Source organism: Notechis scutatus, chromosome 3, assembly GCF_049901735.1.
Source record: "Notechis scutatus isolate UNSWTSFEM ecotype Mainland chromosome 3, rNotScu1.2, whole genome shotgun sequence".
In the NCBI taxonomy this organism is placed as follows: Eukaryota; Metazoa; Chordata; class Lepidosauria; order Squamata; family Elapidae; genus Notechis; species Notechis scutatus.
Window position 1 is genome coordinate 112,124,945 of NC_142011.1, and position 17,934 is coordinate 112,142,878.

General features: G+C 44.7%; 1 protein-coding gene across 3 annotated transcripts in view; it reads left to right on the forward strand.

Moving 5' to 3' along the window:
- Nucleotides 1-17,934, forward strand: part of SUCO (SUN domain containing ossification factor) — a 210,093-nt gene that overhangs the window by 112,992 nt on the left and 79,167 nt on the right. For all 3 annotated transcript variants that reach the window (XM_087962483.1, XM_087962484.1, XM_026681814.2), the window contains exons 12-13: nucleotides 2,579-2,599; nucleotides 2,801-2,856. In XM_087962483.1, the coding sequence (XP_087818609.1) occupies nucleotides 2,579-2,599; nucleotides 2,801-2,856 (77 nt within the window). The remainder of the gene's footprint in view (nucleotides 1-2,578; nucleotides 2,600-2,800; nucleotides 2,857-17,934) is intronic.

The window sequence follows — 17,934 nt, forward strand, 5'->3', positions numbered from 1 at the left end:
CAGAGTTTTGTTTTACTTTCCCTCTTCGTCAACATCTTTTGGAACCTTTTGGGTAAGATTGTCCACCAATTTAGGGTTCAGTATCATTAGTACACCGTACATATACTGTGCTACATCAGCACACTGTACATCAGTACACAGTATACTGATGATACTCAAAGTCATTTTTTAACCCTTTGGCCAGACAAGACAGCTGGCAGTATTCTGTCCCAGTATCTGGATGATGAGAAACTTTTTTCTAATTTAATGTTACCAAGATAAAGTGGCTGTGAATGGCTCAAAAATCCATAGCTCCTTGGTCTTTGTAGGATTGAATTCAATGGTGTAGCCCCATGATGACGAACATATGGCACGCGTGCCACAGGTGGCACGCAGAGCCATTTGTGCGGGCCCGCAAGCCCCAGTCAAACTTACCTGCACTGCGCATGTGCATGCCTCCCAGCCTGTTTGAGGCCGTTTTCGCCCTCCGGGGGGCTCGAGGGAAGCCTCTGCAGCCTTTGGAGGCTGAAAAACAGACCCATTTTGTCATTTCTGGTATTTGGAAGCTGAAAAATGGACCCGTTTTTCAACCTCCAAAGGCTGTAGAGGCTTCCCTCGAGCCTCTGGGAGGCTGAAAAAGGCCTCAAACAGGCTGAAAATCAGCTGGAAGGCGCACACATGCACAGTGTAGGTAAAGGGGTGTTACATGTGCATGTGCAGGGGGGGCGCATTGCATTGTGAGTGCCAGCATGTGTGCACTTTCGGCACACCACAACAAAAAGGTTCGCCATCACTGGTGTAGCCTATTCAAAGATGGTGCTCAGTCTGGGGGTCTTCCTGAATTTACAGCTCCTGCTTGTTGAGCAGGTGACAGCTACGGCCTGAAAGGCCTTTGCACAGCTTCATCTGATGTGCCAGTTGTGCCTCTTCCCAAATTGTATGGTTCTTCAGACATGCAGTCGCATCTTGATTACCTTATGACTTGACTACTACAAGTGCCTTACAGCTGATCTAAAATCCAATAGCACAGGCATTGCATGCACATGTAATTTCCTTGCTTTGCAATCTGCAGTGGTTGCCCATTTGCTTCTAAGTGCGATTTAAGGTGATGGTTGTTATTCTATAAAGCCCTATATGGCACAGGCCCCAATTACTTGAGGAACCATTTGTCTGCCATATCATTTTCACTGATTCAATCCAGCAGAGTTGGCACACTCTGGGCTCTGGATTGACTAAAGCTGTTGAGTCCTGAAAATACACCTTCACTGTCATAGCACCTGCTCTTTGGAATAAGGTTCACACACACACACACACACACACACACACACACACACACACACACACACACACACCAAGATTCAGATAGACCCACCCTGATGATATTTCTATGATTCTTGAAAGAGCTGGCTATTTGGCAAAAGTGTTTGAATGCTTCTTTAAATGGTATAGGGTTGTTTTTCCTCTTTTCCATTTTGCTGTCTTATATTGCTTGTTCTTGTTGATGATTATATGTTTTACAGGTAGTCCTCGACATACAACCATTTGTTTAGTGACCGTTCAAAGTTACAGCAGCACTGAAAAAGTGACTTATGAATGGTTTTCACACTCACAACCATTGCAGCATCCCTATGGTCAAGTGCTTGGCAACTGGCATGTATTTATGACAGTTGTACTGTCCCAGGGTGACATGATCACCATTTATAAACTTCCCACTTGGCTTCTGGCAAGTAAAGTCAGTGAGGGGAGCCAGATTCGCTTAACAATCACATGATTCACTTAACAACTGTGGCAAAAAGGTCATAAAATGGGACAAAACTTATTTAACTGTTTTATTTAGCAACAGAAATTTTGAGCTCAATTGCGGTCATAGGTAAAGGACTACCTATATTAGTTTTAATGTTTACTTGTAAAAAGCCCAGGGTCATTAGTGGTCAGGTGGTATATACATTTAATTGCTTCTAATTACAATCTAATTACTATTAAATAGTAATTGCTATTATTTCTACACTTGTTCAAGAAGGCAAACAAGAAAAACATAATGTTAAGTAATCATGTATCCTTCATTAACTTTATAATCCCATTTCTTCCATTTAAAAAGAAATAGAAGTAATATAGGGAGGGAGATGGGCAGTTAAGAAATACAAAATATAAATAAATAAAAATGAAATGAAAATAAATAAAACAGACCCCTTTTGTGGATACTTGTTTACATATCTGTGTAATCAGCAAAGTACTGTTGCTTATATCAAAATAAAAAAAATCATTATTGTACAATTTGAAAGCCTTGTACATCTCTAGACTAAAATAGTGACATTTATTTCTGTTGTATTAGGGTTTTTTTCCCCTCTAGCATTCAACTGTAATTTTGAAGCATGCCAGGTGTTTGGCTACATAACAAATAGCTGTGATAATTTGACTGTGTGTTGTGACTTATAGTGAGCATCTTATCATTTTCTGTAAAAGCATCACTGTATATTGGGTTGGTGGGAGAGGGGAGGAAGACCAATTTATATTCACTGTTATTAATTGACCAGCTAATTTATTGCCTGCAACATGCATGTATTTGACTGATGCTTTTTTTTCTTTTCTCTTACTTCAGATGTTCATCAAGTATATAAAGGTTAGCAATATCTTCATAATATTGAAAACCTAAAGCATGAGTACACATTTTTTTTGGCTCTGCACACTAATGCATGAAAAGAATAGAGCCTGACAATATTCTTTCTGTTAACTTGATGTGAAGTTTTGTTTTATCTTTAATTTATATAAGAACTATGAATCATTTTTACTTTTCAGTTATTAAATACTCTTTATTTTTCAGGTAGAGTTGGTATCACATTTTGGATCGGAACATTTCTGTCCTTTAAGCCTTATAAGGTATTAATGAAAAATATTATTTCTATGCTTTTTATATCCTTAAAACACGATATTTCTGTTTGATGATATTTGCAAATATTATTCATTTAGATTAACTAGTTTTTCAAGGCAAAACTATACAGTATTTGAATATATAAAGATCAATGTGAAAAGGATGAAAAATCAAGTCTGTTGCAAGATCAAATCTGGGTTAGTCATTGGGACCAGAGAACCTCTGGAAACTTCTCCCTACCAAAATGTATGCTTCAGGATATTCTGTTCATTGTATTAATATGGTGCCTTCTTATTGATTGATTGGTGTTGATGGTTGATGACTGGCTGTTGTTTACTTGTGCTGCCAAGTCCTTGGCTTCTAAGTACATGATCAGCTGGTAGTATACCAGTACTCCTGTTGAATGGTGTTCTGACCTAGGCTTCACAAAAGCATGAAACAGACTCCTTGTCCCAATAAAACTCCTTTTTATTAGGCTAATATGAATTCCTATCATTCACATCCAGCAAAGTTCTGGCAAACAGTCTTTCAAGGGTGAATTGCAACCATAGTCCTTATCAGGCTTGGAGAGTTGCCAGGCGAATCACTTCCAAGCACATCCCTGTACAAGAAAATACTTGGCAAGGAGTCTCTATGAGTCACGAACAAATCTTCACACTAATTAAATGAACTAATTGTCTCCAGCAAACACCATTCCCCTTTCGCTCCTATTTATTCCCTATGGGAGGGGCCATTCACCATCCACCTGTGCCTTTACTCCCAAGTCGACCCTTATTCCTTAATTGTTCCCTTCTTCTGGCAGCTCTGTGCACGCGCACATCGGGAACAGGCTCCAGCTGTTCTTCTACCCCACTGATCTCTGACTCCGAAAGCAGCTGATAACTGTGGGACAGCTCTGACCCCATTTCTGCCTCTAATGCAGAGCACTCATCAAAGCCTTCCCCAGACTCCAGGACTGGCTTATGTTCCTCCCCAACCTTCTCACTGTCTGAGTCTGCCTCTCTGTCTGAAATGGCCCTATCAGATGGGCTGTGCAGCCAGAAGATATGTAGGATAAACTTGTGGGCAGTGGCCCAAGCTGTCGGTAACCCACAACACAAAATTAAGTGCGCCATCTTCGTCAGCATGTATACTGCCACGAACACAGTCGTAAATCCAGAAGACATAGGCAAATCTGTCAAGAAATCCATGGAAATGGCGCCCCAGAGTCTCCAATGTCAACAATGGTTGGAGCAGCCCTGGGGAGGGGGCCGCCTGTCACCAACTTGGCCTGCCGGCATCGCACACAGAACGTGACGTAGCCTTGGATGTCATGTCATAATTGGGACCCCCAGACGGTATGGGAAACCAGGTTCAAGGTCTTGAAGAGGCCAAAATGCCCACCGCAGGATTATCACGGCACTATGAGAGGATAAGTCCTCGGAGTGGCCCCACCGGCACATATAGCCTGTCTCTGTACTGCAAGAGTTCCTTGGTGAATGTCCATGGAGAAGTGGGCCCCACTTCCCTCTGTTGCTCCACCCAAGTGTCATGCCGCTGCTCTTCCTGTATCTGATCCCATAAGTCCATTGGCTCGTGAACCGTGGAGAAGGACACGGGCAGAACTGTCTGGGGCAGGAGCTGGTCTTCGTTATAGGAGTAGTCAGGTTTCTGTTAGAGGGTATCTGCCCTTTGGTTGTGACCACTTGGGATATAGGTGATGTGGAAATTGAACCTGGCAAAGAAGAGGGACCACCGAATCTTGCATTGGTTCAATTTCTGAGCAATCTGCAGGAACTCCAGGTTTTTGTGCCTCATTCGGACTTTAATTTGATGTTGCCTCCCCTCCAAATTATGTCTCCAGGCCTCAAATGCCACCTTAATGGCCAATAGCTCCTTCTCCTAGATGATCTAGTTGCGCTTGGAAGAATTGAGTTTCCGTGAATAATATGTGCAAGAGGGTACTGCCAGGAGTAACAGTGAGCCTGGAATAACAGTGCTCCGACAGTAACATCAGACACATCCACTTCCACAACAAACAGACAATGGAGGTTGGGATGTTTCAAGATGTGGTATTTCATGAATGTCTGCTTCAAGGCCTGGAATGCTCGGGGGGACTCCACCAAAATGGGACCTTTTTCTGAAGGAGCTGAGTGACGGGCATGGTCAGGGAAGCAAAGCCGGGGATAAAGGTCCAATAATAGTTGGCAAACCCGAGGAGTCACTGGACATCCTTCACTCGCCAAGGAGATTGCCAGCTGCACAGCTCCATTGCAATGCCCTCAGGAGAGATGCGATGCCCCAGGAACTCGATGGTGGACTAAAAAAACTGCCATTTTTCAAGTTTTGCATACAAGCAGTTGTCTGGGAGCTGTTGCAGGACCAGGTGTAGGTGCTGTTGGTGGCTTTCCTGGGAGGAAGAGTAGATAAAAATGTCGCCTGTGTAAATCACAACAAACTGATCCAAGAGGTCCCAAAAGACGTTCATAAAATGTTGGAAGATGGCAGGGGCATTGGTCAGCCCAAACGGCATGATGGTATACTCAAAATATTCATACGTGGTGCCGAACGCCCTCTTCCATTCATCCCCGGGCCGGATCTGAACTAGAATATAACTTTCATACAACCTTCACATTTGGTGAAGACGGTAGCCTCTCGGAGCCATTCCAACAGTTCGGAAGCCTCAAGTCTCCAGTCCTCTTTTTCACGAACAACACTGGGGTGGACACTGGCAACAAGGAGGGTCAGATAAAGCCCCGAGCCAGGTTTTTGTCCAGGAAGTCCTGCAACACAGCCAACTCAGGGTTTGACATTGAGTACAAATGCCCCATTAGGAGCAGTGCATCGAGAAGGAAATTGATGGGGCAGTTGTATGGCCGGTGAAGGGGCATGTGGTCCTCCTACTGCTTGCTGAAGACATCTGCAAAGTCCACTAGGTTGGAAGGCAAGGACACCCTGGGTGGACTCAGCAACTGGCTTGTGGAGACTTGGGTGTGGTCCACACATTCCAAGTTCAGGAAAGTGATGAGGTTCTGAGACCAGTAGATTTGCGGATTGTGCATTCGGAACCAAGCCAAGCCCAAGCCCAGGGGGAAATGCAGGCTGGAGGTAATATAAAACTGGATAGTTTCCTCATGAGAACCGATGGCCAGGTGCAAGGGTTGCATGGTGGTCTTAATAGACCCAGAAAGAAGCACCTGGCCATCAATAGTCTCCACAAGCAGAGGGATCCACCAGACAGCGAGGGATTGTATATTTGGCTGCAAATGCCGCATCCATAAAGTTTGTTGTGGCCCCAGAGTTGACCAGGAACATGTGCCGGAATCCCCTGTGGACTACTGGACAGAAATACTCATGCTGCCAGGATCAAGTGCAGGGGGGGCAGAGGTCATGTCCGCTGGGCATGACTCAGTGTTTGTGCATGCCTGACCCAGTGTCTCCACTAGATCGGCCTCTGGGCATTTCCTGACAGGATATTCTGTGGCTGTGGGACAGGCCCAGTGGCCAGTGTCTCTTGTCGCTTTTTGGGGCAAGAGGCGGCCATATGCCCAGGTTCCCCGCAGTAGAACCACAACCTCCTGAGTGCTGTCTGTTTTTTTCAGTCACCGACAGGTGAGGCCTGGCTGTGCCTAATTCCATGGGCTCCTCCTGCGGAGCTGGGGTCTCATGCACGATCGGGACCACCTGAGTCTCCTGGGAGGCACAGCAATTTCCCTGTCTGCAGCCGAGTGTCAATCCGGAGGCAAAGATGGACCAGCGCGTTGAGGTTTGGAGGAACATAGACCCGGACCAGCTCGTCCTGCAACTCCTCTGACAACCTATCCTGGAAAGTGTCCATGAGGGCAGCCTCATTCCAGGCCAAATCTTGGCTAAGCAGCCTGAACTCACTTATATACTCCTGCAGAGGTGCTGGCCCTGCTTCAGAGCTTTCAGACGTTGGATGGTGGTCTGCATCTTAATAGGATCCTTATACATCAGCCTGAAGTGGTCACAAAACCCCCGGAAATCATCCAGCAAAGGGCTAGCCTGGACCAGCAGGGGCATGGCCCAGCGGGCTGCAGAGCCGGTGAGAAGGTTAATCAGAAACCCTACTTTATCCCAGTCAGTGGGGAAGTCTTCAGCTCTCAGGCTAATAAAGAGCTGGCATTGTCCCAAGAATGCTGGAAACACAGCTTGGTTGCCATCATATTTATCAGGAACTGCCACTGGGCATTTCCTCTGGGGAGGTGGAGCAGTGTGAGCTTGGAGCTGAGGCACCTGGGCTGCCAGCAAAGCCACCTGTTGAGTGAGCTGAGTGTTCTCTGCACGAAGCTGCTCCATATTCATGGAGGTTTGTTGGGGCAGGAGACAAACTGCTCTGACCTAGGCTTCACAAAATCACAAAACAGATTCCTTGTCCTGACAACCCCCCCATTTTTTTCATAAATTTATTATTTTTATATTTTAAAAAACATATCTTTTGGTGAACATCGTGGTTCCAGGTTTTTATATTTCAATACAAACACGACCATATTTACATATTCATCTTTCATATTAAATTTCATATTGTATTACTTATTCCATTTTCCTTTAAATATTCTCAAATATTCTTATATTCATTACACTTATTTTATCCAAATCCAGTTCATATTGTAGTTTATTTCATTTTTAAAAAATATTCTTATATCTTGTTTTACATTATTATCTAAAATTCTTATTTGATTTCTATGTTCATTACATATATTTACTTTTATCTGTCACATATGCAATTTTATTACATATTATTATTCCATTCATTATTCCATAAGTTTCATCCTGATTCTAATAATCCAAAAGTTGTCCCCTTTAATTGCAATTTGAGTTGCCACTCCTTTAACTTATACACTCCCCCAATTTATTCCCTTTAATTCATTATAAAGATTTACCATAGTATAGTCATTATTATACCACATTCTACATTAATAACAATAATCTCCTAACTGCTACATATCACATATGCATATATATTTTAAGTCAGATTCCACATATTCTTTTTCTCAATTACATTCTAAATCATCTATCTTCAAAAGTATTAATGTATTCAATTAATTTTAGAAACTGATAGTAGTCTTTCCATTACAATTCTCATAACTCATTTTAACTTTATTCATCGCTTTATTAAATATCAATTAATATTCTTATAATAAATTCTCATTTCAATTAAATCTATATCTGATTTAACAATAATCCTTAAAGAAAATATCAGTTCCAATCTTTTCTATTTTTAAATCTATTTTCTTATATATCACAACACATTATCTTGCAAAATTCCCCTGACTATTCTTCTTCTACCCATTGTCTCTTATCCTCCTGACTATATAATTTCTTTTCATTTTTGTTTGCTTTCTGCTTCCCATCATTTTCTGGTCTTTTCTCTTAATTCCCCTTTTTTCTTTTATTATTTCCCTCCATGTTTTATTTCAATTATTTATTTTGTCCCCCTCCCTCTCTTGATCTTTCCTCTGTAATTTCTACTGTTTCCTTTTTCTTTGTTTAACTTTCCAAACATTTCCCCCTTTTATTATCACATCAAACCTCAAATTTTTAACTTTAATTCTTTTTTTCCCTTTTAATGTTCATTGGTCCACTTGTTCTTTAGAGCTGGTTTCCGTTTTGTTTAACTTCTCACCCTCTGGTTCTCTTTGTTCTTCTTTAGTCTGTGTGATGACCTGGAGTGTACCACAAATATAACAAAAACCAAAACGTAAATAAAGGTCCTTTAATGCCTTCAACTTGGCTTCACTGCTCAATTGTTCACAGTTGGAGATTAAATTATTTTCAAAATAACATTCCAAACGAAAGAAATACAGTTCAAAAACAAAGCAAAAACCAAAAACAAACCGCACTGAAGAAAGTTCCACGACAAACCAGGATAATTAATTACAAACTTCAAGAAGATAACCAGGTACAGTCCGTTGGAAGAATGCCAACCTAGATAAACCTCATCCAGGAAAAACACTCTTTGTCTTCAGCGTTTGCTAGCATACTAGGTCCAAATTCTTATGCAGATCTCACACTTGCAACCCATGAAGAGGATCATGGCCCCCTCCTGTGTAGACCACGTTTTTCCCTGATCCTCTCCTCCCTGGGTGCCCTAGGATGGATAGGGGATGGGCCTGGGTCTTCCTCTGACTGCTCAGCTGGCCTCTGCCCTTCTCCAGCCTCCTCCACAATCTCTGGAGCCACACTTCCACGCCCTGTTAGCTGTTCCTCCTCTCCCTCAGAGTCAGTCTCCACCAGGGGCATGACAGTCTGCGTCATCATTTCTGATTTTTGTAGTATAGTACTGTACATTTCCAAGCTTTCTTTCATCATTTCCTTTATATTTTGTAGTTCCAATCTTATTTCTCCCATTTTATACTCTTTTTTCTCTTTAATATTTATGTCCAATCCAATTGTCCAGTAGTTTATTTCAACCAGCGTCTTTTATATTTAATTTCAACAGTCAATATCCATAAATCTTTGTTTCTAGGTTCCTTCTTTTGATTTCTTTTCCAACTTTTTCCCAAAGTCACCAAGTAATCCCAGGGCAATTTCTTCACATATCTTTTTTTCCTCTGTAGAGTTCTAGTATTTCACTTTTCAGGGTTTTAATTTTCTTGTAATGGAATTCCTCTTATTTCATTTCAAATTCCAATTTTAAAAGGCACTTTTCAAAGAGTCACTGAAAATTTTCCTTTACTTCTAGGTGGCGCTCTCAGTTTAGTTTCCACACTCCACCCTTTCTTTTCACTTTCCCTTTTTTAATATTTTATTAATTTCGCCAATTCCAATTATTAGCTATTATTTCTTTTTGGAATAGAATAGAATAGAATTCTTTATTGGCCAAGTGTGGTTGGACACATAAGGAATTTGTCGGTGTAAATACTCTCAGTATACATAAAAGAAAAGATACATTCGTCAAGAGTCAAGAATCATAAGGTACAACACTTAATGATAGTCATAGGGTACAATAAGCAATCAACCATACTAGGAAACAGTCAATATAGATCGTAAGGATAAAAGCGACAAAATTACAGTCATACAGTCACAAGTGGGAGGGGATGGGTGATGAGGAGTGATGAGAATAGTAATAGTAGTACAGACTTTGTAATAGTTGAACAGGGTTGAGGGAATTATTTGTTTAGCAAAGTGATGGGTTTCAGGAGAAAACTGTTCTTGTGTCTAGTTGTTCTGGTGTACAATACTCTATAGCGTCGTTTTGAGGGAAAGAGTTGAAACAGTTTATGTCTGGGATGTGAGGGGTCTTTTCTGCACTCCTAATTATCCTCTGAAGTCTGTGTCTGTCCTGTTAGGTTGCAGAACCAAACCAGACAGTTATAGGTGCAGATGATAGACATAATAATTCCTCTATAGAACTGTATCAGCAGCTCCTTGGACAGTTTGAGCTTTCTGAGTTGGTGCAGAAAGAACATTCTTTGTTGTGCTGTTTTGATGACGTTTTTGATGTTAGGTGTCCATTTTAGGTCATGTGATATAGTAGAACCTAGAAATTTGAAGGTCTACTGTTGATACTGTGTTGTCTAGTATTTTAAGAGGTGGTAGTATGAGAGGGTTTCTTCTAAAGTCTACCACCATTTCTATAGTTTTGAGTGTGTTCAGTTCCAGATTATTCCAGTTACACCACGAGGCAAGTTGTATAACCTCCTGTCTGTATGCAGATTTGTCGTTGTCTGAAATGAGACTTATCACTGTTGTGTCATCAGGAAACTTCAGTATTTTAACAGATGGATCATTTGAGATGCAGTCATTGGGAGAAGAGAAGTGGAGAAAGCACAAAGCCTTTGGGTGGGGGGCTCTCTACTAATTGTACAGGTATCAGATGTGATTCTGCCTAGCTTTACCTCCTGCTTCATGTATATTAGGAAGCTTATGATCCACTTACAAGTGTGTTCAGGTACCACTAGTTGGTTTAATTTACTTAGAAAAATGTTTGGAATAATGGTATTGAATGCTTAAATCGAAGTCTACAAAGAGGACCCTTGTGTAGGTATTTGGAGATTCAAGGTGATGTAGGATGTAATGCAGAGCCATATTAACAGCAGCATCTGTCGATCTATTTGCTCATTATGCAAACTGCATAGGATCTAACAGTGGATCCGTGATGGTTTTTAGATGGGACAGCACAAGCCTTTCAAAGATTTTCATAACTACAGATATCAGCAACTGGTCTGCAGTAATTCAGTTCCTTGATTTCTTTGGCACTGGGATGATAATAGAGCATTTGAAGCAGGAAGGAACATAGCACATCTCTAGTGATCTATTGAAGATTCAGGTGAAGATGGGGGCCAATTGGTCAGCACAGACTTTTAAGCAAGAAGGAGTTATCTTGTCTGACCCTGATGCTTTTCCTGGCTTTTGTCTGTGAAATAGATCTTGCACTTCTTTTTCTGTGATCACCAGAGGTTGTGAATCCAATGGGTTGGGGTCAGTTGTAGGAGGCCTGGCTGTTGTTGGTGTGTTTGAGATGGGGGTTGTGGAGATAGGTGGCTGTAGTTTCCTTTCAAACCTGCAGTAAAACACATTCAGGTCATCTGCTAGTTGTTGATTTCCTTCTGCCTGAGAAGGAGGCTTGCTGTAGCCAGTGATGTTTTTAAGAGTTTTCCACATGTTCATTTGTTGAGAACCGATTCCTTAACTTTTCAGAGTAGCTGCTTTTTGCTGCTCTGATCTCTCTTGTTAATATGTTTCTGGCCTGATTGTATAGCATTCTGTCACTTTTTCTGTAGGCTTCCTCTTTGGAACAATGTAGCTGCTTAAGTTTAGCTGTGAACCAAGGTTTATCGTTACTATGTATTTGCAGGTTCCTTGTTGGTACACATAAGCCTTCCCAGAAGCTGACATATGATGTTACAGTATCTGTGAGCTCATCTAGGTCTGCAGAGGTATCTTCAAAAACATTCCAATCAGTGCAATCAAGGCAAGCCTGGAGCTTCAGCTTTGCCTCATCAGACCAAGTCCTCACTGATTTAATTGTAGGTTTCATGGTTTTAAGTCTTTGTCTGTAGGCAGGTACAAAGTGGTCAGAGTGTCCCACAGCTGCTTGTGGTAAAGACTTAATAAGCATCTTTTACTGTTGTGTAGCAGTGGTCTAAAATATTTTTTTGCCTCTGGTGGGACAGTTTACATGCTGGAAATATTTTGGGAGCTCTTTCCTTAAATTTGCTTGATTGAAATCTCCTAAAATAATGGGAAGGGAATCGGGGTGTTTGGCTTCAGCCTCCATAATTTGATCAGCAAGAGTTTGTAATGCCTTGTTTACACAAGCTTGTGGAGGAACACACACAGCTATTAGGAGAAATGAGGAGAACTCACATGGAGAATAAAATGGCTTGCAGTTGACATTTAAAGACTAAATTTTCATCACAGAATTTATATATTATACTGTGTTTCTCATATAATAAGGCTGGGTCTTTTGTTTTTTTTTTGAGTCCCCCCCAAAATGGCTAGGACATCTTTTCGGGGGTGAATTAATTTCTCCCCCCTCATGCACCCTCACCTAGGGCACCCCGTGGACAGCTACGCCTCGCCACCAGCCACTCCTAACGGCCAATCATGGCGGAGCATGGAGGGCTCCCTACCCCCCACCAAGCACCTTTTCTGCAGACCCAGGTCAGCAGGTGGGCGGCAGGGATGTCTGCCGGCAGCGTTTCAGCTGCTTCTCAGGCCTCCATAGCTTCCATGGTTCCCACCGGTGCTGGTGCCTCTCACCAGTGCTGTCTCCAACAACAGCATCTGAGTCGCTCCCACTTTTCCCCTGTCCCCGTAACAACAGGAAAAAAATTTTTTTGAGGTACCTGGGAGCACTGCATGCTGTGTTTTGGTTTAATCCCGAGCGGCTGGGTGGGTGTGAGAAGAGCCGAGCGAGCATCTCTGCTGTTGCTACCCTTGGTGCTCCAGCCTCGGACTCTGCAAGTTTCCAAAAGTCCTGGTGCGCAGCCCGTTCCTGCATTCCAAGCGTGCCCAGGCCAAGCTTCAGCTGTCCCTCTCTTGCCAGCGCCGTTTCCAACAACAGCGGCAGCAGCGGCGGGAACCGTGGAAGCGTTTCAGCCGCTTCTCGGGTGGGGGAACCGCCTCCGTAACTTCCACGGTTCCCGCCGATGCTGGCGCTGTTGTTGGAGATGGCGCTGGCGAGAGAGGAACAGCTGCAGCTCGGCCTGGGCACGCTTGGAATGCAGGAACGGGCTGTGCACTGGGACTTTTGGAGAGGCCGAGGCTGGAGCACCAAGGGTAGTAGCAGCAGAGACGCTCGGCTCTTCTCATGCCCACCCAGCCGCTTGGGATTAAACCAAAACGCAGTGCGTGGCGCTCCCAGTTAACTCAAAATGTTTTTCTCCTGTTGTTACGGGGATGGGGGAAAAGTGGGAGCAACTCAGATGCTGTTGTTGGAGACAGCGCTGGCGAGAGAGGCACCAGCATTGGTGGGAACCGTGGAAGCTACGGAGGCCTGAGAAGTGGCTGAAACGCTGCCGACGGACATCCATGCTGACGCCACCCGCCTGCTGACCTGGGTCTGTAGCAAAGTCGCTTGGCGGGGGTAGGGAGCCCTCCGTGCTCCGCCATGATCGGCTGTTAGAATTGGCTGATGGCAAGGCATAGCTGCCCACGGGGCGCTCCTAATGGCAAGTTCCCCTCGCCCCCCCCCAATTTCTCATGTTTTAAAATAGGCCTAAATTTTGGGGGAGGTGCTTAATTTCATTTTATGCCTAGAAAACATGCTGGGTCTTCCTATTGGGGGGGGGCGTATTGTTGGAGATACATGGTAGTTATATCCTGAGACCAGCTGTTGATACATAAACATAATCCTCCACCCTTTGTTTTACCTGATGTCTCCTCAATTCTGTCTGATCTTTAATATCTGAAATCTTGGGATGTAAATGGTGTTGTCCCCATGAATTTGTGAATTAAGCCAGGTTTCAGTAAAACAAAGAACTCCTGAATTGTAAAAATCAGAATTCCATCTATTTAAGAGATGTATTTCATCCATCTTGTTAGCATGTGAGTGCTAATTAGTCAGAAAAATTGAAGGGAGAGGAGTTTTTTTCCTCCTATTCCTTAATCTGTTTAAAATTCCTGCTCTTTTATTTCATCTCCTTTTTTGGCGCTGCCACTTCTTTGCTTGTAATCCATAGCATTGGGGGAATTAGTTAGAATCTCCTCCGTGTTTGCAAAGACAGAGGGTGTGAGGAATCAGAAAGCTGCTCCTTAAGGAAACACTGCCTAATTCTTAGCAGATGTTCTCGTGAGTATGAAATCTGTAGTGAATTGCAGATAATAATAATAAAGAAACCATTAAAAAGCATTTCACCGAGGCAGCCATCGTCGGAGCCATCTTGGATCAGAAAATCCTTTTCAGAAGATTTATTTTTAACATGTTCAATTCCAGCATTTAATTATGCCTATTTAGTGCCAAAATCCAAATAGTTATCCAGTTTAATTTCCAAGTCTTTTATAATCAAATGTTTTCCTCTGAATTTTCCACCTCCAAATTAATTATTTTCAAAGTCCAAAGCCAATTTCACAAATTTCCAATTTTCTTCTCTCTTTCTCTGGTTGCTGCTTCAACAATCTTTCATTAAAAAATGCTTTATTTCTTAATTCCGGGGTACCTTTTATTGTCCATGTATTTCGCCTGGCTCACACGCTGCTCACAGCTTCATAGCTCCAGCACAACCGGAAGTCCCGACAAAACCCCTTTTTATTAGACTAATGTGAATTCCTATCATTCACATTCAGCAAAGTCCTGGCAAACAGTCTTTCAAGGGTGAATTGCAACCACAGACCTTATCAGGCTTGGAGAGTTGCCAGGCTGATCGCTTCCAAGCACAAGAAAATACTTGGCAAAGAGTCTCTATGAGTCAGGAATGAATCTTCACACTAATGAAATGAACCAATTGTCTCTTGCAAACACCACTCCCCTTTTGCTCCTATTTATTCCCTATGAGAGGGGCCATTCACCGTCCACCTGTGTCTTTACTCCCAAAGGACCCTTGTTCCTTAACTGTTCCCTTCTGGAAGCTCTGCACACGCGCACATTTGGAACAGGCTCCAGCTGTTCTTCTGCTCCACTGATCTCCAACTCTGAAGGCAGCTGATAACTGTCAGAACGGCCTGACCCCATCTCTGCCTCCAACGCACAGCACTCATCAGCCCCAGGCCCATGTTCCTCCCCAACCTCCTCACTGACTGAATCTTCCACCAGTTCTGCTGGTCACCGGCGGGCTACAACAACTTACCCCTTTTCCAGATTTTAATCATTTCCCTGGTTATTTTTGTATCTGGGTGGTCAACAATCTTAGTAGTGAAATTGAATGTATGTCCTTGTTCAATGCAATGTGAAGGCTACCAATGAACTCTCCTTGTCTGACTGCTTGCTTGTGTTCTGGTGGTAGCTTCCTCCCCACCTGTCTTACATAGTCACAGGGGCAATCCATTCAGAGGATCTGTTAGATTACATTGGAAGTACCACTTCCAAGCAAACTTTGTAATGCATGATTTGTCCTCCTATGGTAGCCTCTGGGCAATGTGCAATGCCCACTTTGCAAATATTAGAAGCTGCATTCTATTGCTTCAAAAATGTTTTTGATACGTGGCTGGATGTGCCATATACCGTATATACTCGAGTATAAGCCGAGTTTTTCAGCCCATTTTTTGTGCTGAAAAAACCCCCCTCGGCTTATACTCGAGTCAGATTCCCCTCTGAAAAAAAAATGGTGTGGAGCTCCGGAGCTGGGCAGGCGCTTCCCTGCTTCCGTGTTTCCTTTGCAACTTTTAAGCATGGGGGTAATCGGAAGCAGAAAAGTTCTTGCATGAGGATATTTTTTTTCTTTTTTTAACTGTTTTTAGGGGGGGGGGAAGACCCACCGTCATGTGAGAATGCTCAGACACGAAATCTATCCGCCCGAAAATAAGTGTGTGTGTGGGGGGGGGGAATTTTAACAGAGGGAAGATGTAGGGAGAAGGCAAAAGTGACGGAAGATCCTTCAGGGGAAACTGAGGGGGAGACTCACCCTTGGTCCAGATGAGCCCCCTTCCCCGCCCCTAAGGAAGCAGAGGCAGCCAGCAAGGGCAGGCAAGCCCCAGTTCACGGACTCCGTCCGTCCTCGCTCCCACCCACCCACCCAAAGCCACGAAGTCCCCCAATCGCGCAGCCCAGAATCGCCCTCCCCTCAGGGGGCAGCAACAACGCCCGGTTTTTCCCAAGACAAGAAGCTCCGCCGTGCAATGAAAGCGCCCTGGCTCTAGGCTCGCGGGCTCAGAAAACAACGCGAGCCAAGGTGGCTTCGGCTCCGCTCGGCTTCTCCAACATCCGGCGCCACCCTGTTCTATGTGCCGGGCCCGGCAAGTCCGAGCAGCCAGCGCGTGGAGCAGGGCGGCGGCGGAGATCGTTGGCTGCCTCTTTTGCAGCACGGGAGGCCTCCCCCGGCTGGCCAGCTGCTCTCCTCCTTCTCTGCCTGTTTGTTCTGTGTAGCCGAGGAGGAGGAGACCGGCCGGCTGGTTGGGGGAGGCTTTCTTCGCCGAGAGAGGCGGCTGCTGGTCTCCAGCTTTGCTCCGCTTCTCCAATGGTCCAGCGCCGCCCTGTTCTATGTGCCGGGCCCGGCAAGTCCGAGCAGCCAGCACATAGAACAGGGCGGCGCCGGAGATCATTAGCCGCCTCTTTCACAGCACAAGAAGAACAGGGTGGTGCCGGACCATTGGAGAAGCGGAGCAAAGCCGGAGATTAGTAGCTGCCTTTCGGTGAAGAAAGCTTCCCCCAACCAGCTGGCTGGTCGTCTCCCCCTCGGCCATACAGAACAAGCAGGCAGAGAAGGAGGAGAGCAGCTGGCCAGTTGGGGGAGGCTTCTTGTGCTGCGAAAGAGGCGGCTAATGATCCCCGACTCCGCTCGGCTTCTCCAACGTCCGGCGCCGCCCTGTTCTATGTGCCGGGCCCGGCAAGTCCGAGCAGCCAGCGCGTGGAGCAGGGCGGCGGCGGAGATCGTTGGCTGCCTCTTTCGCAGCACGGGAGGCCTCCCCCGGCCGGCCAGCTGCTCTCCTTCTCTGCCTGTTTGTTCTGTGTGGCCGAGGGGGAGGAGACCGGCCGGCTGGTTGGGGGAGGCTTTCTGCGCCGAGGGAGGCGGCTGCTATTCTCCGGCTTTGCTCCACTTCTCCGATGGTCCGGCGCCGCCCTGTTCTTTACTTGGGCAGCCGGGCGCCCGCAGTGGCGCCCACGGCGGCAACAGGCAGTTCCGCCCGGGCTCCACTCAGGTGTCCGGCTGGGGCTGTCGGGAGTTGCTGCCGCCGGTGCGGCTCCGGTCCTGCGTTGCCTTGGGAAGGGTGGGGCAAAACCAGGAGCCGCTGAGCCTGAGCCTCCGGTGCTGCTGCTGCTGTTGCAAGGCGTTGCCGCGGCTCTTCCTTTTTGCCTTTCCCTTCCCGAGGCGACGCGGGACTGGGGCCGCGCCGGCGGTAGCGACTCCTGACTCAGGGGGCCTCCGAGGGGAGGGGAAGAGAGTGACTCCTGCCTCCCGCTGTCATCATCATCTTCTTCTTTTGGGTTAGTGAATCAATTAAACCTTTCATGATAGTGAGATCGTTTCCCAAATTAATTATTTTTATTTTTGAAATTTACCAGTAGCTGCTGCATTTCCCACCCTTGGCTTATATTCGAGTCAATAAGTTTTCCCAGTTTTTTGTGGTAAAATTAGGTGCCTCGGCTTATATTCGGGTCGACTTATACTCGAGTATATACGGTAGTTGGTCTTATACCTTCTTTCTTCATTTATCTTTCTCGCGTATTGTGCAGAAATCTTATAATAAATGATACATACCCATTCTGCCTGAATGTTCATGTAGGTACCTTCTGTCCAGTTGTCTAGTTTGCTAGGTACTAAAGTGGGTTCTTAACACTTGCCACATAGTATTGAAATTAAAAATGCTTGGAGTGTTGGTTGCCTTGTGATAGACCATGGTTTCTAGGCTTCCATTTTCCTATCTGTTGACAAGCACATATAAAATTAGTAATTGTTTAGCCGTTTCTTCCTCCATTGTGAATTGTATGTCTGGAAAGATGGAGTTCAGTAGGGTATGAAAGTTTCAGTGCATTTCTTTTGATG